The 23,000-nt window shown below is 45.6% G+C and overlaps 1 protein-coding gene across 4 annotated transcripts in view; it reads right to left on the minus strand.

The window, feature by feature from the left end:
• LOC134957934 (complement factor H-like) overlaps window positions 1-23,000 on the minus strand; it is a 498,750-nt gene that overhangs the window by 332,971 nt on the left and 142,779 nt on the right. For all 4 annotated transcript variants that reach the window (XM_063940184.1, XM_063940186.1, XM_063940185.1 and 1 more), the window contains exons 5-6: window positions 11,554-11,733; window positions 730-909 (exon numbers count right to left, since the gene is read on the minus strand). In XM_063940184.1, the coding sequence (XP_063796254.1) occupies window positions 730-909; window positions 11,554-11,733 (360 nt within the window). The remainder of the gene's footprint in view (window positions 1-729; window positions 910-11,553; window positions 11,734-23,000) is intronic.

The raw sequence follows: 23,000 nt of genomic DNA on the forward strand, positions 1-23,000 counted from the left end.
ACACGCTAAGCCACCGCCTACTGGGAGTGAATCTTAGCTTATCAAAATTGCGAGCGAACGATTCTCAAAATTGCGAATAGACACTTCTTAGCAGTTTCTGAGTAGCTCCAGACTTACTCGGCATCTGCGATCAGTTCAGTCCGTTTAGTTCCTGGTTTGACGTCACAAACACACCCAGCGTTCGCCCAGACACTACTCCGTTTCTCCAGCCACTCCCGCGTTTTTTCCGGAAACGGTAGCGTTTTTTCGCACACTCCCATAAAACGGCCTGTTTCCGCCCAGAAACACCCACTTCCTGTCAATCACATTTTGATCGCCAGAACGATGAAAAAAACGTGAGTAAATTACCTAACTGCATAGCAAATTTACTTGGCACAGTCGCACTGCGGACATTGCGCATGCGCATTAGCGACTAATCGCTCCGTTGCGAGAAAAAAATAACGAGCGATCAACTCGGAATGACCCCCAATGTAATTTGGGGCTACCAGAACTCTATATATTTAAGCAAACTCTTTAAAATGTTGGTGGCACATGGACATTTCAGCTGAATCTTACATTATTCTTTCCATTTTATAGAAACTCTCAGCTACCTCTACACCGTACACGAGTTGAAGAGTGCAGTAAAGTCCATTCAACAGTGAGCGTTGTTAATTAGACTATACACTTCACTTAAAAATTAAATAAAATTAAACAAGTAAAACATTTTAGAAATGAATGCGATTGGCTTACTTCCGCACACTGGCTTATCTTTCCATTCTCCATTGCTACAAAGTGCTTCAGCTTGCATAGATTGTCCCAGAGAATAACCAGATTTACATTTATATGATGCTCTTTCACCAGATACATATCTGTCTTTCCCACGTAACAGATCAGCATTGTCTACATTTGGTGCAGGTCCACAAGATGTATCTTAAATTATAAAAAAAAAAGTGAAAACACAATGAATACATGTTTTCAGAATTTCATGTCATTATTTCTTTTTTTTCTTTTTTTTCTGGCAAAAGTACCTTGCGTATGAAATGTTGCTGGAAGCTGTATTGCAGAGAGTCAAGAAGGAGTGAGAGGAGATACAGTGAGACACAGTACAGTAGGTGGCTGTACATAAGTTACCAGTTACTATAAGTAGATTGGAAGCAAAGAGGAGGAGAAAAATACGGCAGTATTTGGAGAGAGAGTATAAGTATTCATGTGACCGGTGGTCAGGAGACCGACGGCAGGCAGAGTCCCCCTTTTACACATTAGGCAGGTAGAGCTCTCTTTTACAAATTACAGCAGGCAGAGCTCACTTTTACACATTACGGTAGGCAGAGCTCACTTTTACACAGCACGATAGGTAGAGTCCCCCTCTTCCACATTACAGTAGCAGAGTCCCCCTTTTTACACATTAAGAAGACAGAGTCACCCTTTCTACACAGTAGGTAGGCAGATTCCCCCTTTCTGACACATTATTGGCAGGCAGTCCCCCTTTTTTGTCCCCCTTTTTTACACATTACTGGGAGACAGTCCCCCTTTTTTACACATTATGGCAGGCTGTACACCTTTTTGCACATCATGGCAGGCAGTCCCCCTTTTTTTTTTACACATTATGTAAAAAAAAGTCCCCCTTTTTATACATTACTGGCAGGCAGTACCCCTTTTTTACACATTATGGCAGGCAGCCCCCTTTTTTACACATTATGTAAAAAAGTCCCCCTTTTTTATACATTACTGGCAGGCAGTCTCCCTTTTTTACACATTATGGCAGGCAGTCTCACTTTTTTTTTTTACACATTATGTAAGAAAGTACCCCTTTCTTACACATTACTGGCAGGCAGTCCCCTTTTTTTAAACATTATGGCAGGCAGTCCCACTTCTTTTTTTTTACACATTATGGCAGGCAGTCCCCCTTTTTTACACATTACTGGCAGGCAGTCCCCTTTTTTATACATTATGTAAAAAAAGTCCCCTTTTTTACACATTAGTGGCAGGCAGTCCCCCTTTTTCACACACTATGGCAGGCCCATTTTATGTACCCCTTTTATGGGAGAGAGGGGGAGAGAGAGTTATACTCACCCTCACCTGTGACCCGGCATCCATGGCAGGCTGTCAATGGGAGAGGAGCTGGCAGCTTCAACAGTGCTCCTGAGTCCCCTGTAGAGGCGGCGGGAGGCAGGTGCTGACGGCAGCAGGAGGCAGGCGCTGGTGGGGCAGGACTCGGAGACCTAAGATCACAGCAGTGAAGTGGGGGGTGAATGCCGCGCTCACAGTCCTTTATGAGTCGGTGGCCGGCGGGGACAGGCGGCAGTGCTGGACAGTGAGTGTACTGACACTTTGACAGTGGCTACGGCCGTGCTGTCGATGGTGCGACTTCAGTGCATGTGCGCTGTGGGCAAGGCACCATCGGCACACATCTAGTTACGTCCCTGATGTTTATATATGCACACGTATTGTGCATCTGGAGAGTATTCACAGCGCTTCACTTTTTCCACATTTTGTTATGTTACAGCCTTATTCCAAAATGGAATAAATTAATTTTCCCCTCAAAATTCTACACAATGGGGGTCATTCCGAGTTGTTCGCTCATTGCCGATTTTCGCAATGGAGCGATTAAGGCAAAAATGCGCATGTGCATGGTACGCAGTGTGCATGCGCTAAGTTATTTTGCTCAAAACTTAGTAGACTTACTCACGCCAGAACGAAGATTTTTCATCGTTGAAGTGATCGTAGTGTGATTGACAGGAAGTGGGTGTTTCTGGGCGGAAACCGCCCGTTTTCTGGGAGTGTGCGGAAAAACGCAGGCGTGTCAGGGAAAAACGCGGGAGTGTATGGAGAAACGGGGGAGTGGTTGGCCGGACGCTGGGCGTGTGTGTGATGTCAAACCAGGAACGAAACGGCCTGAACTGATGGCTATTTGTGAGTAGGTCTGGAGCTACTCAGAAACTGCTAAGAAATTTATTTTCGCTATTTTGCTAATCTTTCGTTCGCTATTCTGCAAAGCTAAGATTCACTCCCAGAGGGCGGCGGCTTAGCGTGTGCAATGCTGCCAAAAGCAGCTAACGAGCGAACAACTCGGAATGAGAGCCAATACCCCATAAGGACAATGTGAAAAAAGTTTTGTTTTTTTTTTGCAAATTTATTAAAAATAAAAAATTAAGAAATCACATGTACATAAGTATTCACAGCCTTTGCCATGGATCTCAAAATTTAGCTCAGGTGCACCCTGTTTCCACTGATCATCCTTGAGATGTTCCTACAGCTTAATTGGAGTCCACCTGTGGTAAATTCAGTTGATTGGACATGATTTGAAAAGGCACACACCTGTCTATATAAGGTCCCATACTTGACAGAGCACGTCTGAGCATAAACCAAGCATGAAGTAAAAGGAATTGTCTGTAGAACTCCGAGACAGGATTGTCTCGAGGCACAAATCTGGGAAAGGTTACAGAAAAATATCTGCTGCTTTGAAGGTCCCAATGAGCACAGTGGCCTCCATCATTTGTAAATGGTAGAAGTTCGGAACCACCAGGACTCTTCCTAGAGCTGGATGGCTGTCACACGCCAGAGGCGGCGTTCGCTGCGCTTACCCCTGCATGCCTGCTGGTCTGTGTTGCGGCCTCCGCCTTCGGTGGGCCACGGGCTCCGGCGTCTGGCTGGCGTGGCTCCCGGCGGTTCTCCGGGTAGGGGTGCCGCCATGACACCCGCCATCACGTGGGCGGGGAGCAGGTGACGTCATCAGACTGTTCCGCCAATCCAGCGGTGGCGGGAGATTCAATGGCAGACGCCGGACAGAGCCTCGGCGCCTGAGTATCGTCTTTCCCCTGAAGTGGATGCCAGCGCTCTTGTTCCCGGCGAGAATCTCTGAAGCTGTACTCCAGTGTCTCCGGCATTTCCAGGTGCCAGTTCGCTGCATAGGTTCCAGCATTCCCAGCGGCTGGTGTGTCTCTCTGCGGTCCAGTCACCAGTGCTCCTAGGAATCAACGTGGGCTGCGGGCCCTAAGCACCGTTTTCAAGTTCTGCAAATCATGAGCGTCTTAAACCTCTGCACTCAAGTTCTTCAAATCAACAGCGTCTTAGTCACCGTTCTCAAGTTCTACAAATCATCAGCGTCTTAAACCACTGCACTTAAGTTCTTCAAATCATCAGCATCTCAGTCACCGTTCTCAAGTTCTACAAATCATCAGCGTCTTAAACCACTGCACTTAAGTTCTTCAAATCACAGCGTCTCAGTCACCGTTCTCAAGTTCTTCAAATCATCAGCGTCTCAGTCACCGTTCTCAAGTTTTACAAATCATCAGCGTCTTAAACCACTGCACTTAAGTTCTTAAAATCACCAGCGTCTTAATCTCCGTTCTCAAGTTCTTTAAGTCATCTGTATCTTTAACCACCATTTACAAGTTCTTCAAATCATCAGTGTCTTTTAAACATCGCTCACAATTTCTTCAGTCACCAGTATCTTTAACATTGCTCACAAACCCTTCAATGGGCCTGGACATTCCCTCATAAGTTCCCTTTATGCTATATGACTTTGAGTTGTTATTTCCTGCAATAAAGCTCTTCAATATTTCACCAAACCTTACTGTCAGAGTCATGTATGAGGAAATCCTATATCAGGTCACCCCTGTTCCGGCACAGTTGTGGTTCCTCTTCCCAACCATCGGAAGAATCCCCGAGTTCACAACACCCTCAATCTAGGTCAGTGACAACGGCCATCTAAACTGAGCGATCGGGGGGAGAAAGACCCAATTCAGGGAGGTGACCAAGAGCCCAATGTCAGAGCTACAGCATTCCTCTGTGAAGAGAGAAGAACCTTCCAGAAGGACAACCATCTCTGCAGCAATTCATCAGGCCTGTATGGTAGAGTGGCCAGACGGAAGCCATTTCTTAGTAAAAAAGCACATAGCAGTCCGCCTGGAGGACTCTCAGACCATGACAAACAAAATTTTCTGGGCTATTGAGACAAAGATTGAACTCTTTGCAGGCGTCATATTTGGAGGAAACCAGGCACCGCTCATCACCAGGCCAATACCATCCCTACAGTGAAGCATGGTGGTTGCAGCATCATGCTGTGGGGATGTTTTTCTGTGGCAGGAACTGGGAGACTAGTCAGGATAGAGGGAAAGATGAATGCAGCAATGTACAGAGACATCCTGGACGAAAACCTGCTCCGGAGTGCTCTTGACCAAAGACTGGGGAGACGGTTCATCTTTCAGCTGGACAAGGACCTTAAACACACATTCAAGATATCAAATGAGTGGCTTCAGTACTACTCTGTGAATGTCCTTGAGTGGCCCAGCCAGAACCCAGACTTGAATCCGATTGAACATCTCTGGAGAGATATGAAATTGTCTGTGCACCAACGCTTCCCATCCAACTTGATGGAGCTTGAAAGGAGCTGCAAAGAGGAATGGGCGAAACTGCCCAAAGATAGTTGTGCCAAGCTTGTGGCATCATATTCATAAAGTCTTGAGGGTGTAATTGCTGCCAAAGCTGCATCAACAAAGTACTGAGTTGAGCAAAGGCTGTGAATACTTATGTACATGTGATTTCTTAGTTTTTCACTTTTAATACATTTCCAAAAAGCTAAAAAAAAAAACTTTTTTCACATTATCATTATGGGGTATTGTGTGTAGAATTTTGAGGGAAAAATAGGATTTTAATTACCTACCAGTAAATCCTTTTCTCGTAGCCCGCAGAGGATGCTGGGGCCCACATTAGTATCACCAGGAGCCATTGGCACTTTAAGAGTTTTAGAGTGTGGGCTGGTTCCTCCCTCTATGCCCTTCCTACCAGACTCAGTCTAGAAACTGTGCCCGAGGAGATGGACAACTTTGAGAGAAGGATTTTACACAGATAGTGGCGAGATTCACACCAGCTCACACAAACAAGGCAAACCAAGCTAACTAGCTTGAAACATCAGCAACGGCTGGACAAGATTACTTAACCAAGTAACAAAACAGTACTAAACCAAGAACTAAGCAGTACTGAACTAAGTAACCACTGCAGGATCACGAAGCACTGCCCAGCATCCTCTACGGACTATGAGAAAAGGATTTACTGGTAGGTAATTAAAATCCTATTTTCTCTTACATCCTAGAGGATGCTGGGGTCCACATTAGTACCATGGGGATGTACCAAAGCTCACAGAATGGGAGGGAGAGTGTGGAGGCTCCTGCAGAACTGATTGACCAAACTTCAGGTCATCAGCGGCCAAGGTATTGAACTTGTAGAACTTTGCAAACGTGTTCGACCCCGACCAAGTAGCCGCTCAGCAAATCTGTAAAGCCGAGACACCCCGGGCAGCCACCCAGGAAGAACACACCTTACGAGTAGAGTGGGCCTTAACTGACATAGAACACGGCAATCCCACCGTAGAATACGCATGCTGGATAGTGAACCTGATCCAGTGAGAGATCATCTGCTTAGAAGCAGAACACCCAAGTTTCTTGGGAGCATACTGGACAAACAGAGAGTCCGATTTTCTGTGACGAGTAGTCCTCTTCACATGGATTTTCAGAGCCTTTACAACATCCAAGGACTTTGATGAAATTGAGGAGTCAGTAGCTGGCACCACAATAGATTGGTTAATATGAAATGCCGACACAACCTTCAGAAGGAACTGCTGACGTGTCCGGAGCTCAGCTCTATCTTCGTGGAAGATCAAGAAGGGGCTCTTACAAGACAAAGCCCCCAGCACTGACACACGTCTAGCAGAAGCTAAGGTCAACAAAGTGACATCCTTCCATGTGAGAAACTTGACCTCAACCTCCTGTAGAGGCTCGAACCAATCCTAATGGAAAAACTGCAGCATCACGTTAAGATCCCATGGTGCTGTAGGCGGCACAAAGGGAGGCGGGATGTGCAGAACCCCTTTCAAAAAGTTCTGAACCTCCGGGAGGGAAGCCAACTGTTTCTGGAAGAAAATGGATAGGGCCGAAATCTGGACCTTTACGGATCCCAACCTCAGGCACATATCCACACCTGCTTGCAGGAAGAGGAGAAACCATCCCAGTTGAAACTTCACCGTAGGAAACTTCTTGGACTCACACCAAGGTACATATTTTTTCCAAATACAATGGTAATGTTTAGACGTTACTCCTTTTCTAACCTGTATCAGGGTAGGAATAACCATGTTCGGAATGCCCTTCCGAGCTAATATCTGGCGCTCAACCTCCATGCTGTCAAACATAGCCGTGGTAAGTCTTGATAAGTGAATGGCCCCTGCTGCAGCAGGTCCTCCCAAAGAGGAAGAGACCTCGGCTCTTCTAGAAGTAGATCCAGAAGATCTGCGTACCTAAGCCCTTCTTGGCCATTCCGTAGCAATGAGGATCGTCTGAACTCTTGTTCTCCTTATGAGTTTTAGAACTCTTCGAATGAGTGGAAGTGGAGTAAACACGTACACCAACTGGAACACCCATGGAGTCACTAGGGCATCCACCGCAACGGCTTGCAGATCCCTCGACCTGAAACAATACCGCTGAAGCTTTTTGTTGAGACGAGAGGCCATCATGTCTATTTGAGGTACACCCCAAAGATCTGTTACCTCCGTGAACACCTCCAGGTGGAGTCTCCACTCTCCTGGATGAAGATCGTGTCTGCTAAGGAAGTCCGCTTCCCAGTTGTCTACTCCCGGAATGAAGATTGCCGACGCGTGTTTTTCCGCCCAGAGGATCAGCTCTGCTCTTCGTTCTGCCCTGTCGATTTATATAAGCCACTGTTGTTACATTGTCTGACTGCACTTGAATGGCTCGATCTGGAATGTGGAGGTATGCATCCTTGATATCCAGGGATACCAGGAACTCCTCCAGACCTGCGATCACCGCTATTTAAGACTCCATTTTGAATTTTAACTCCCTCGGATAGGGGTTCAACCTTTTCAAATTCAAAATTGGCCTGAACGAACCATCCAGTTTTGGAACCACAAAAAGGTTTGAATAGTAACCCTTGTTTTGCATATGAGGTGGAACTGGGACAATGACCTTTGACTTATCCAATTTTTGGATGGCTTCCTGTAGGACAGCCCTGTCTGCCAGTAAAGCTGGTAAGCCTGATTTGAAGAATCGGTGAGGCGGGAGTTCTTGAAACTCCAGCCTGTACTCCTGGGACACAATCTCCGGCACCCAGGGGTCCAGGCCGGACGACACCCACACATGGCTGAACCATCTGAACCTCGCCTTCACTGGCCCTTCCTCCAGGCCATGCGGTCCACCATCATGCTGAGGATTTTGATGTACCAGAATCAGACTTCTGGTCTTGGGAACCTGCAGTAGCAGGTTTTTTGGATTTTGCACGACCTCCTCTAAAGAAGGTGTTAGAAGGCTTGGACTTTTTTGTTTTTGCTGTCCGAAAGGACTGTGATGGGAATGAAGAAAAAGGTTTCTTCATAGAAGGTGGAGCTGAGGGAATAAAAGGTGACTTACCCGCAGTTGCCGTGGAAATCCACGCATCCAATGCTTCCCCAAAGGGAGCCTGACGTGTGTATGGTAGGTTCTCCACACCTGTCCTGGATTCCTCGTCGGCAGACCATTGGTGTATCCAGAGTCCTCTGCGAGCCAAGACAGACATGGAAGATATCCCTGCAACAATCGAACCCAAGTCTTTCATGGATTCCACCATAAATCCTGCAGAATCCTGTATGTTACGTAAAATCAATTCAACGTCACTTTTATCCATTGAATCCGATATCTCAAGTAACGTGCCTGACCACTTTACAATAGTTTGAGATCCATGCACAGGCAATAGTAGGTCGCAATATCGCCACTGAAGCTGTGTATATGGATTTGAGCGTAGTGTCAATTTTGCGATCAGCCGGTTCTTTTAACGTGTTACATCCCAGAACAGGGAAAACCACCTTCTTTGACTGTCTGGAAACAGATGCGTCAACTATGGGTGGATTTTCTTATTTCTTTCTATCCTCCTCAGGAAAGGGAAAAGCAACCAGAACCTTTCTGGGGATCTGTATTTTTTTCTCCGGGTTTTCATAGGATTTCTCAAATATAGCTTTTAAATCTTTAGACGCAGGGAAGGTTAGCGAGGCCTTCTTATTATCCGTGAAGTAAGCCTCCTCAACCTGCTCAGGTGTTGCGTCAATAATATTCAACACATCTCTAATGGCTTCATTCATAAACTGCACCCCTTTTGCAAGAGATGCCGCTCCCCTCAGCACACCACCCTCACTGCCTGCCATGGCAGAATCGGTATCCGTGTCATCTTGCATAATCTGGGCAAGAGCACGTTTTTGAGAGTGTATGCTAGTGGGCGCTGGAACAGAACCGGACCATACAGCCATAGAGTTTTGTAAAACCTGAGTTGCTGTCTCAGTTTGCGCTACCCTAGTAGAAACCTGAGAGACCATACCCTTGAGAGAGGCTAACCACTCAGGCTCCTTAGCAGGAATCTGTGCTAAAACACTGCAATCCTGATTATATGGAATGGGGTCATCCTGAGAGAACATAACCTCTGCAGCATATGACACAGAGTCCCTAGACATGGCCAGTTGGGGACAACAAACACTCCACACACACACAGGAAAAAGGTAGACAGAGTTTCCCCCCAAGAATGCCAAGAGAGTCACAGAGATTGGAGCCAACCCACACACATCGCTTTTCAGATATAGGAAAACCACTATCCAGCGCTTACTGTGCACCTTAATAGGTTACACAGTACATACACCGCCTCCCCCCCTTCTACAACCCCCTTGTACCGTACAAGATAGCTGGAGTTGATGAGGAGGAACAGCTATCCCTGTCAGCGTCTCTGCGAGCAGGAAAAATGGTGCTGAATGCTTCTGAGTTTGCTCTGAGAGGTTCCGCCCCGTTCCATGGCGCTGCTTTCCGCTCTCTGGTTCTTTATACTGGCCTGAGGAATATCTGCTGGCAGTGATCTGGGGTCCCTGACAGGCTTCTGACCAGTGTGGGGTGTAGGCGCTGGCTCAGGGCGCCCCTCACAGCACCGCGCAATGTACCGTTGAGCCCCAAAGCGCAGTTAGTACTGCACTCCCTGCCCTGTTGCCACCATCTTCACACCGGCTCCATGCTTGCCAGGGGACCGGTGACTCCCTCGCCACTGAAGTCTTCTGGCTCTGTAAGAGGGTGGCGGCATGCTTCTCCCACAGCGATCTGTGGGAGAAGTGAGGTTGCAGTGAGCTCAAGCTGGTAGACTTTTCTGATCACCGATCACAGCCAGTACCTGTGACAGGGGGAGAAGTTTGGGTAGCTGTAGCTGCCCTGAACCCTATGAGCTTTGGCTCCAAGAAGATTGTCTCTATAGAGCTGCAGGTGGGCAGTCCTATTAGGATCACCCCCTCGCTGTTGCTATGGTGAGAGGAAGGGACAGGGGGAGATCCAAGAGAGCAGGCTGGCTGGCACTGACTGACAAAAGATTGCCTTCTAGCAGATATGGGGCACACAGAAGGGCATTCAGGTAATAGGCTATAGAGAGGGTATGTGAAGTGGTGGGCAGAGGTGCATGTGAGGGAGAAGTTTGTGGAAATCTCCATACTGCCATTGCCCCTGGACAACACTGGAGTGTTGATCAGACATCAATATCCAGAACATCTGGACTGCAGGCAACTTGCCAAGAAGAGGTAAGAGATAATTGGGCCTGATTCTGAGTAAGAGGTTTCTGCTTTTCCATGTGGCTGCAGTATTGCACTTACTTTCATATGTTAATGAAAAAATCAGCAGAAGTAAGTCATTGTTTTAGAGATCACAGATGAGGCTTTCATCATTAATGTAGGCATCTACATCAGCCCCATGCCAATGTAAGAGATTTGCCTGGAAACAGGCATCTCTTACCCGTATGCACTACTCAGAATATCACTGAGCTTATATACATGCTCATGACACTCCCATCAGAAATAGCCGCTCCATGCATCTGGATACTTGCCACCCAGTAATGTCTATTTCACGTTGGACTCCTTTTTGCACAAGTTGTGACATGCACATGTCTACATGTGACTTCACACACATTTGTGCGATTCAGATGTACAGTATGCACAGGCAGCTTAAAAATGAGAGATGCATCTATCTTCACAAATAAGTCTTACGCAGAATAATGTCCATTATATTTAAGTACTGCAGGAGGTAGACTGAAACTTTGCCTTTCTGCCCCTCTGGTGGCTGGTCACATCCCCTAAAGTAATTGGTCAGGTCAAGTCAGCTTTGTGCCATTGCCTCTTAGTGAGCCCCTATCACAGCAGCGCTCCAGGAGGCCATTCATATCCAAGCCAGAAACTGGTCAAGTACATTTTACAGAGATGCTGCCATTAGAGCAGTGCAACAATTATTGTGTTATACTGTTGCTTCAGTATTCAGCTAAAAGCCACCTTGTACTGCATTTAAAAATGTGCCTCATTTAGGTGGTATCAATTAATTATGTTTTGTGGTAAGAGTAAAATAAAGAAAAAAGTAGAAATCCAGAAGGATAAAAAATGATAGGTAGAATTCACAGAATAGGGAAAAATATAAAGGGAATTATTATGTATTATGTTGATTTTTAAACATTTTTGGTAGATTTTTAATAATTTTTGATGTATGTGTAAAAATTCTATTTCCTGTCATTACATAAAATACTCACCAAAACAAGTTGGATCATTTTTCCATTGTCCTTCTATGCATTCTGCTGAGCTGCTCCCAGACGGTATAAAGGTAAAACCATCTTTACACTGGTAGACTGCACTTTCACCATGCACGTAGACTCTGTTCCGTTCTTTAACAAATGCATTTTGAACATCTGGGGCTGTGCCACACGGAATTCCTGAATAAACAAACAGATTTTCAGACACACAGGTATCGTGAGATCTCTGGAAACATATTTGGGATTACAGCACTAAAGCTAATGGATGATTATTAATGTGTGGTTATTAATATTTTTACACCTATCCAAGTTACTGTAATTAAGGATCACTGAATGAAAGTAATGTAACAATTATGTTGAAAATAATTATTTATCTTAAAATCAACTCTTATGAACCCTGTACTGTATTTATTTATACTTTTGGCACTGTAATAGAGATTTGGCCTTGCCATTTAAATCACATTTTGAAAGATGAGCATCTACAGATGTGTCCTCATACACCGTGCCTCAATACACCATACGGTGTGAGACACCCGGGACAACTGAGTCGCTGCAAGAGGTGTAGTGTATGTTACCATCATTTTATTTACATTTTGTGTTTTATTTGCATCGCAGATAAAGCGAAACACCACTCAAATGCTGCTACAGTAGATGGGCTGCCCAGCAATTAGGGGTCTATCTACTAAGCCCTGGATATTGATAAAGTGCATTGAGGTAAAGTACCAACCAATCAGCTCTTAGCTGTCATGTTTCATGGCAGTTAGGAGCTGATTGACTGGTAGTTTATCTCCATCCACTTTATCTCTCTCCAAGGCTTAGCACATAGACCCCTTAGTTTTAAACACATACAAAGTTGCAGATGAGGCAGAACGGAACATGAGTAAAAGCTACAGTTGCTGCATGGTAGCACATGGTAAATTCACACACAAATGTACAAATGTTGCACAGAAAATAGATCACTGTAAACTAACAGTAGTTTTGTTGCTTCCAGTTGTTTTATTTGTGCAAACAGATTTACAGAATGCACATTTTGAGTGAAAAACCCCCTCTTGGTGCAGATGTGGCGCGTCGGGAAAGGCTGTTCAGCACGAATAAAGCCGCAGAGTATGAGGACAGATCTCTGCCCAGTTTCAGTTTCCATGCATATCACAACTAGAGATGAGCGGGTTCGGTTTTACTCGTTCTTACTCGGATTTACTCGGTTCTCAAAACGGCATCTTATTGGCTCACGGACGTCACGTGTTTTGGATAGCCAATAAGAAAAATCTAAATAAAACCGAACTGGCGTTAATTCTGGTGTTACATCCGAACCCGCTCATCTCTAATCACAGCAGGCTTATCTAGACGTGAACCAGTTATGTGCATGTAAAACCACTCTGCTGCACTTAAGGCGGACATGTCACCTTCACAAAACTTTACATTATATAAATATTAGAATAAACACCAAAAAATAAACATAATTTAATTTTCGGTGTGTTATAGTTATATAGTTTGTTCTATACTCACATTCTTACATATCTATATAGTAGTAAGTCAACATCTGTACCGGTAATTAAAAAAACCCTAATATGAGTAAAAATAATATGTCCATACAGTAGTAGAAAATTCACAGTCTATTCAGAGAAAATGATAACAAGTTCAGAGGTGTTATAGTAGATGAAAGCCATTTTGGCTAATGGATATACAGTATTAAAGTCCAAGAAGTATATTTACTGATTTTGTTGTGTTTTTGAAACCGCTGCAAATCACCAGCAGATTGAAGCATCAAACCACTGAATTATGATTAGAGATGTGTAGTTTGGTTTCCATGGAAACAGAACATACCCAAACTTATGGGCTCAGAGTTGCACTGAACCCAGACATGGGTCTTCCTACGATGTTCGGATCCCAAAACGAGACAAACTGTAATATTCCCAGCGTCAGATCTTGCGTATTTTGGATTACATATTAAAGTCCCTTCTTAATGATCGGGAGCCATATTACACAGGAGACCAGAGGGAGAGGCTGTGGGACTGTGAGCTGCAGCACTGTCAGGCACTAAACGCCATCAGTAGTCAGACTAGAGCATGGTGTTAACTGAAAGCCAGCAAAGAGGCACCGTGACGTTTTAAAAAAAAAGTAATTAGGAGCACTGTGTTAAATGAAAGAGGCACTGTGTCATAAAAAAAATCCATAAAGGCACTGAAGACTGTGGGCTGCAGCACTGTGAGCACTCTGTTAGAGGAGCATTGTGCTATTAAAAATTTAAATCTAACTGATGCGTATTCAGGGACTGTGTTAAAGATAAAATAATTAGGGTGCCATTACTAGGAGTGCTGTGAGCCACTAGGTGTGTCATTCTGAGTTGATCGCACGTAGCAACTTTTTGCTGCTCATGCGATCAACTTGACGCCACCTGTGGGGGAGTGTATTTTAGCATAGCAGGGCTACGATCGCTTGTGCAGACCTGCTATGCTAAAAAAAGTTTTGTGTAAAACAAGACTAGCCCTGCAGTTACTTACCCTGTGCGATGGATTCAGCGATGAAGGTCCCGGAATTGACGTCAGACATCCGCCCTCCAAACACCTGGACATGCCGGCGTTGGGCTCACCACTTCCAGAAAACGGTGAGCATCCGCCCAAGAACGCCTCCCCGCTGTCAATCTTCTTGCGATCGCGCTAGGATCACTTTCTTCTTCTGGTCATTGCCCGGCGATGGCTGTAGCTGGGCAATGATGCGCGTGCGCCGTGCAGACGCAGTCCTGACCTGTTCGCACCGCTGTGACAAACAGCAGCGTGCGAACGAGTCAGAATGACCCCCAATGTTGTGTGTTCAGGCAGTGTGTTAAAAAATAGTGGAGTCTATTCATAAAGTGAAAAGTGTGGAGAAGTAGTTGCCCATGGCAACCAATCAGCTGCTATGTATAATTTTATAGAATGCACTTTATAAATGTAACCTCAACACTGGTTGCCATGGACAACTTCTCCACTCTTGTCACTACTGCATGCATATACCCCAGTGTCATTAGGGTGGATTACAGAATACATACTGCATCCATTTAAAAGTGAAAATTTACCTTAGCCTGGACCTTGGCCACTGCGATAAGGATGTGACACAGAACATATCTGTCATGCTTAGAAAACAGAAGGATAAAGGTGTAGCAGGGCTAATTCTGGGGTGAGAGAGGTCACAGATGAGAACTTATTAGCTAATGAAAACATATCCTCCTAAAAGAGTCTTTTAATTTATTCAAAATACATAACTATTGTGACTTTTTACAGAGCTATGTATTCATACAGCACAGGGTATACTGAGTTTGGTACGTAGGGGGTCATTCTGACCCGTTTGCATGCTGCTGTTTGTCGCAGTGGTGCAAATGGCTCTGTTCTGCGCATGTGCAGTGGCCGCATTGCACAGGCGCGTCATTGGCCGGTGATGAATCTAACAACAAAAGCGTTCGCAGCGGCGTTCGCAAGAAGATTGACAGGAGGGAGTCGTTCCAGGGTGTCAACTAACGGTTTTCTGAGAGTGGTTTAGCGAACGCAGGCGTGTCCAGGCGTTTGGAGGGCGGATATCTGACGTAAATTCCGGGACCTGCATCGCTGGAACGATCGCACAGGGTAAGTAACTCATACCCTGGTCTACTTCTACACAAAACTTTTTTTGCATAGCAGGGCAGCACAAGTGATCGCAGCCTTGCTATGCAAATATCCCAACTACCATAGTTGATCGCATGGGCAGCAAAAAGTTGCTACGTGCGATCAACTCGGAAGGACCCCATAGAATGAAGCCTCACAGGGGTAAGATATTGATGGTATAACATCTTAATTTGCATTTCAGAATGGTAAATGCATGTAGCCATTTTATTTATCATCTACAGTAAATAAGGATTATTTGGGCTACAGAAAAGGACCTTTGGAGATCCAGTATAGGATCAATAGCCAAGGAAAGGAGCAAAGTGTATAAAAAAAAAAGATACCACCACTTTTGCAATTATTAGCATGCAGAGACAGAAATGGGGTTGACAGTAATCTGAAAATGATTAGTTGTCCTAGTCTAATCTGTGTACCAATGATGGATTTAAAAAAAAAAATCAAAATGAGGGAGAAACCACCATTCACAAAAATATTTTTAGGAGTCAACAGACATCAAATGATTAAAATGGATAATGCCACTAGAGATCTAAGTTTTGAGGTGAACATGTGGGAGAATCACAGCCAGAGCTTTCATGGACAATACACAGGTGGGCAGGGTAAGAGCTTCTTGACGGGCAATTAAATTGTGCTGGGCTACTAAAGAATCACAGACAGAAGAGAGCACAATAGATATATGGGGCCCACAAAAAGTCTTAGGTGGACCTCTACATTTATCCAAGGTTTCTAGTTTGGAGTCATCGACCAATCCCTCCACAGAGTCAGAATACAAGTTCCATGGAAATATATTAACGGAGCCATAGGTAGATGGGGCTGCTTAGTCTTAGAATCTGTAGTAAGCACAGCAGTCATTCTCAAACTCAGTCTCAGGACCCGAAACAGTTCACATTTTCCAGGTCAGCTAGCAGGACCACGGGTGTATTCATTACTCACTGACACATTCTAAAAGATACTTTTGGGGCCTGGGGCATTTAACATTTAAGACAAAGAGTTCTATCCTCTTGCAAGGGGGCCTCCCCTGCATGTAGTATGTCATAGGTAGTATGCACAAAAAACAGACTCTGCAATTGTGTGTGCATGTGTGCTCACCAGGGCTGTAGAGAACCATGCCAGGCTCTGGTACTGGAATGGGTATGGCCTAAAAATAAACTAAATAAAGCATGCTCCATGGGGGCACCATTCAAATCCAGGGGGCAGAGGGGGCATGGGGTAGGGCATTCCGCCGATCCACGTGTTTTCCAACAAGTCGGGTCACACATAAGAAAGGACACCATTTTCTTTTGTCATGCTGCATTACAGGAGTAAGAAACTCCATTTATAAGATAGAATCCAGCACAGACTTAGGAGTGTATTCAATAACTGTCGGAAGCTGCCGTCTTGTCGGAGAGATGGCAGCTTCCGACAGATTTCGGTCGGAAGGGGATCTGACCTATTCAAAAAATGCATTTTTTTTCCAACAAGTCAGGAATTCCCGACTTGTCGGAAAGGACGTGGACTCGGGCTCAAATCCGACAGTTGGATTTGGCCGACCATTGAATAGTCCTTGTCGGATCCATTCTGACAAATGCATGTCAGAATAGATCTGACAGTTCTTGAATACACCCAGGCTTAGGGGTGTATTCAATAAGTGTCGGATTCATTCCGACATTCATTTGTCGGAAGGGATCTGACAAGGGCTATTCAATGGATGGCCAAATCCGACTGTCAGATTTGGCCGTACCCGGGGTCCTGTCCTGCCGGGTGTGCTGACAGCGGCGGTGCAGATGGCGGCGGCTGGCGGGGGTATTAACGGCAGCGGGCGGCAGGCGTGAGCTGGATGGCGGTGGGGGTGAGCTGGACAATGGCAGAGGGAGCTGCCAGTGTCTGCGGCAGCAGGGGTGATGTGTGCAGAGGCGGGTGGAGGTGCTGCAGGGAGAGAGGTGCCTGGCCAGGGGATGGCCTGTCAACGTTCCTCTCATCCCCGTAGCCCGCCGCACCGCTCCCCGTCTCCTCAATTCAATCAGACTTGTTTTCAAGTAAGATTGAGTTTGTCGGAAAGGGGGCCAAAACCTGTCAGATTTGGCCCCATTTCTGACGGAAGCACCCGGATCGGCGGCTATTCCGCCGATCCACGTGTTTTCCAACAAGTCGGGAATTCCCAACTTGTTGGAAAAAATTAGCCCCTATTGAAAAGGTCGGAACCCCTTCCGACCTAAATCCGTCAGTAGCTGCCGTCTTTCCGACAAGACGGCAGCTTCCGACTCTTATAGAATAGACCCCATAGTATCATATTTAAAATATAGATTTTGTTGCAAAAACTTCATTGTAAGGTGATACAAGTGTAACTTAATGAGGCACAGACTTCACAGAACCAAGGCAATATAGCCTCTTAGAGAGTAACAATATAGTGTTTACAGTAAAAGTATAACAGCGGAGATTTTAAATAGTTTTATTCTTACACAGTTTTTTCTATCACACTCATTTTCATATTTCACCATCTCTGACATTTATTAACTTTAAAGCATACCAATAAAAAGGTTTTAATATATTATTTGGTTCCAGAGTGCACCCAAAAAGATGCTTTTTTTTTTACATCTTCTCTTTTGACTATAAGCATAAGGGTAGCACCTAAAAAGAAAGTGTATGCATAAATTGAGGTGTTTCCTGATAAGAAGTACAATGATAAAGAACCAATGACCATTGGATAATTTATATTATAAGCTCTGTGGATACTGGTGTGGGATTGGTCCACTCTCACTGTTTATCAATGGAATCTTGCTTGCTAGAAAGCCTGACTCATTGCCAAGGGTTGCACACAGAAAACTGGCATTGACTATCTTCTGTTGCAAGGTACAGTACCTTGCATATGGACATTGCTATATCTACTGTGTATCATTTGTTGCTGTACCAAGTGGACTTTGAGTTAGCACTACAATGTTGGTGCATTTTCAGAGAGAAAAGTATGTCTATTAAAGAAATCATTGTATAGACTAAGGTGGTCATTCCGAGTTGATCGCTCGCTAGCAGTTTTTAGCAGCCATACAAACGCATTGTCGCTGCCCATTGGGGAGTGTATTTTCGCTTTGCAGAAGTGCGAACGCCTGTGCAGCAAAGCGCCTGCAAAAAACATTTTGTGCAAAATAAGACCAGCCCTGGACATACTCTTCATGTGCACTGATTCTAACGTTGGTGGGTTGGCTTTTTTTTTTTTTTTTAATTCAACAAATTTTATTGAGAGTTTTTTCTTTTTTTTGTTTAGATTACAAAACAAAAATACAACATAAACCTAAAGCATTGCTGTCGGCAATAGTATCAAGCAACATATAGCATATCGCACACAGACATGTAGTTATAATCGGTTGGCATCTGATATTAAACCCGGCAGACATGCCACTTCACGCATATATATATATATATATATATATATATACATACATACACACACACCTATATATATATATATATATATATATACATACACACACACACAAGAAAAATAAAAATGGACAGCTTTCCAGAACCGCTGTATACAACCATATCAAATACAGGAAGTAGTGCCTCGGGTGAGCTATATAGTAAATAACAATATTGTGCAAGCAGTACAATTTCCTAGCCTCATCAGGTAGCTTCGGGGTGATTATGTTGAAGCTAAACTTGCATCCGCAGATATTGTAATGCAGGCACCCCCAACATATGGTGATAACAACCATCTATCCCATATTGCATAGTATTTAGTAATGGCTTTCCTGGACACATAGACAAATCTTTCATGCGCCACTGTAGTATTCACTAAAGCAATCCATGAGTCAATATCTGGGCCATCAGGTGCCATCCATGACCGGGCTATAGAAACCTGTGCAAGAACACACAGGTTGATAACGTAACGTCTGGAGGGAGCATCCAGCAACTCCTCATCCACCACCGCCAGCACGCACACAGGGGGGGTCAGCACATCAACAGGTATACCAGTGGAAACCATAATCTTGAGTACATCCTGCCATAAGGCATTAACTATCCTACAGGACCAAATCATGTGCCAAAAGGTGCCCCCATCTAGAGTACACTTGGGACATTTAGACCGGTATGTGATTTTTACTGAAAACAGTAATCCATCAGTCTCATTGATATGGAACTATTTGTATGGCACTTTAAGAGAAAGTTCCAAACTGAATGATTCACTTTGATCTGTGTAGCACTTCTCTTCTTGCTAATAATTGTGCCGTTTCAGTGAGGGTATCATACTCTATTTAAATTGAGGTATAGTTGCTCCGTCCGTCACTCTCTCACTCTGTGACCGGTAACCGGAGCTACTTTGCTTACCGCTTCCTCATATGTCCCAACGGCACTGACCGTAAGCCGGACGCTAAGTACTCTTTCTGGCGACTCGACTTCTCGTTCTCCTGCCGGATCAGTATGGCAAGGTATTGCATCCACTGCCGCCCCCACACAAATGGATCAATGGTGCTCTTGATGTCTTGAGCACTGCAAACTCCAAATGGATCATATAGTAGCCACGGTTCCCGTATGGCAAGCGGGACCAAATGCAGGTGGCTACGGGGCTGTTCAATAAATTCCGGCAGAGATTGGAGGTATGTAACAAATAGCTCGTATGGCTAACGAGTGCTTGGATTGTTTGAGCCCTGACGCGTTTCTCGACCGACAACGCTGGTCGTTTCCTCAGAGGGTTGAAGTCCTCCATTTGGACTGCGCAAGTAACCATGCGTCCTTGGAGGCAACCAATCCATCTTGCAAATATTGTATTTCTAGGGACCTACAGGATGCTTCAAGTTCCATTTCTTGGCGTTTGTAGCCATTTTTTAAAGTAGCAACCCGTCTAATTAAGGAACCACGTATAAATGCTTTAAATGCGTCCCAGAGGATTGCTGGGCCAGCAGTACCCCCGTTTAGCTCCAAGAACTCCCGCCAAGCAAGCTCAAGCTCCGCTCCAGTGCCCATCTGTGAAAGCCAGAATGAGTTAAATTTCCAAAATAACTGTCCCCGGGTACCCCCAGTATCCAGATTCAACAGTACTGGTGAGTGGTCAGAGATACCTCTAGTTGCATACTGGATATCAACAATTTTGGGAATTAAACAGGGGGTGACCAGGGCCATATCAATCCTATAAAAGGAGGAGTAAGTAGGGGAGAAGCAGGAGAACTGTTGAGCAGCTGGATGCCGCACCCTCCAGACGTCCACCAAACCCATACCCTCCACAGAGCAAAGTTACCCGGACGTGGACGAGGCACAGTAGCATTGGTGCTGAATCTATCCACTCTAAGATCCATGACATTATTAAAGCCCCTAATGCAGACAGTGGGAATGTTGGGGTAAAGGGACATAAAATCAGCAGCCTTGCGTAGAACCCCCGGGGAGTACGGTGGAGGAATGTAAATAGCTAACAATAATAAAGACATGGAATTTATCTGACATTTAAGAAAAATATATCTTCCCCACTGATCCACCTGGGCCTGGCCCAAAACAAACGGGACAGATCTGCGGATCAGGATGGAGACGCCTCTGGAATGGGAGGTATGAGTGGAGTGGTATAGCCACCCAATCCATGGCTTTTTAATAGATAGAACTTTGGCTCCCTCCAGGTGCGTCTCCATAAGACAAATAACATCTGCGGAGTACTGCCTAATCGGCCGAAGCACCAGGGCCCTTTTAATTTTATCATTAAGGCGCCGCACATTCCAGGATAACATTTTTAGAATAAGTGATGCCATAATACATAGTAGCACTAAGTGCTAAATGTGCCCACAACATTGAAGGTATTTGAAAGAGTCAGAAAAGTAACCACCTGCGAAAAATTTCTCTAAACATGTCGCAACAACAATGCTTATAAAACAGCAACCCATTAAATCCTTCCTTCCCCCCCATACAACCCCCCACCCTGTATACCGGCCCGAACTGTGGCATACCTAATCCCAAAAAACCTCCCAACAACTAAACAACTAGTAAAGAGGACAAAAAATACAGCGGTCAAGGGCAGGCATTGCTCCCCCACCATAACCTAAACCCCCAGGGCCAAATAAGCACCCAACCCCCGAACACGCAGGGACCCGATATCAAGTGCAACATTTAGTATACTACCAATAAAGGCTGTATCGACCCCCTAGTAGAAAAAATTCAACAAACATTAATGCAATAGCTGTATACACAAATACTTAATAACATAAATCGCAGCCCAGTCAGCGGGCAGCTGCGACATTCAGTCATTTGCCAGAGCGCGCCCTGCCGGGAACTGCCGGACAAGCCACGCCGCCGCCTCCCGCGGGGTCAAAAGGAATTTAGTCTCTCCTCCTGCGACCACCCGCAACTTTGAGGGAAAGAGCATAGCATAAGGGAGATTGAGCTCCCGGAGACGTCTCTTAATTGGAAGGAATTGGGCTCTCTCCTTCTGGACGTCGACCGCAAAATCAGGAAACACAGAGATCCGGGTACCATTCCATTTAAGTGGGCCTTTGGTGCGTGCCAGGGTGAGAACCATGTCCCGATCCTTGAAGTGGAGGAATTTAGCTATAAATGTACGGGGAGGAGCCCCCGGCGGTAATGGCCGCATAGGGATTCTATGTGCTCGTTCCACCGCGTAGTGTGACGTACTGTAAAAGCATCCGTCCCAAAGAAATCTGTAAGCCACTTCTCCAAAAACCGCTCAGGTGCATCACCCTCCTCCTTTTCAGGCAAGCCCACAAACCGAATGTTATTCCTTCTCAGACGCCCCTCCATATCAGTCAATTTTTTCTGCACCTCCGTCATCTGGGATTCAAGGGCAGTGGTGCGTCGGCCAAGCTGAGCCACAGTGTCCTCGACAGTAGAAATGTGGGTTTTTGCCTCCCCCACTCTCTCTCTAACTCGTTGTAGATCCTGATGGATTAAGGAAAGATCTGATTGCACCTGAGTGATCTTTTCGGCCAGCCTGCCTTCGCTTGCATTAACTGCATCCAGTACCCTTTGGATAGCATCCTCTGAAGCCTCGGGGGGGTTGGAGCCAGCACTTGTAGCTGGAGAGGGGGGAGAGGAACCATTCTGTGACCCCCCCATTCTCTTATTTTGCACGGGAGGATTTCTAGCGTATTTTTCAAGCTTGGCCGCAGCCTGAGAATTCCTCCCCATAGTATTCGTTATAGTCACCCCTACAGGGAGTTGCAGCACTATATGAGAGAGTTATGGTAAACCAAGCAGGCAAGCCTTTAGTCAGTGCTATATCAACAAATCAGGAATCACACAGTGGTAGACCAGCAGCCTCCAGCTGGATATATATAATGAAAAGAGAAAAAGTCACAGTAATATATTTCAGCCAAGGAATAAGCAGCAGAGGGGGCTGTGATCTGGGAGCACTGAGAAGTTATAAGGACAATGGGTGGGAGCTTAATTCCTCATCTCCCAAGCCCTACACATAGCACTGGAAGGGGGGGGGGAGAGAATGGGGGGCCTCCGTGCAGCCCAGTATGAATGTCACCCCACAGTGGAACACCCCTGACTTTTGCACACACCAGTAAACTGTGGTTATATATTAGCCCCAGCAGGGGTTCTCAGAGACTGCCGCCGGAAGCGCCTGGGCAGCTTATTATAGAGCTCGGTTTTTTGTTTTGTTCCCCCCCCCCCCGCCCCCACAGTGCCCTATCCTGTGGCGTAGAAGATCAGTGACAGCAGCAGCGCGGCCTCTCCGGCGCCAGCCACAGGCAGAGAGTGTCAGACGAGGAGGAGCGGGGGACACGCTCAGCCCAGCGGACTGCAGCAGACGTACAGGAGGTGCACTCCGTGCGCGTCTCCCAGCCGCCAACCGGAAGTATGCCGAGCAGAAGTAGCGGGGCCAGACGCGTCCGGAGCAGG

This window comes from Pseudophryne corroboree, chromosome 9 (assembly GCF_028390025.1).
Source record: "Pseudophryne corroboree isolate aPseCor3 chromosome 9, aPseCor3.hap2, whole genome shotgun sequence".
Taxonomy (NCBI): domain Eukaryota; kingdom Metazoa; phylum Chordata; class Amphibia; order Anura; family Myobatrachidae; genus Pseudophryne; species Pseudophryne corroboree.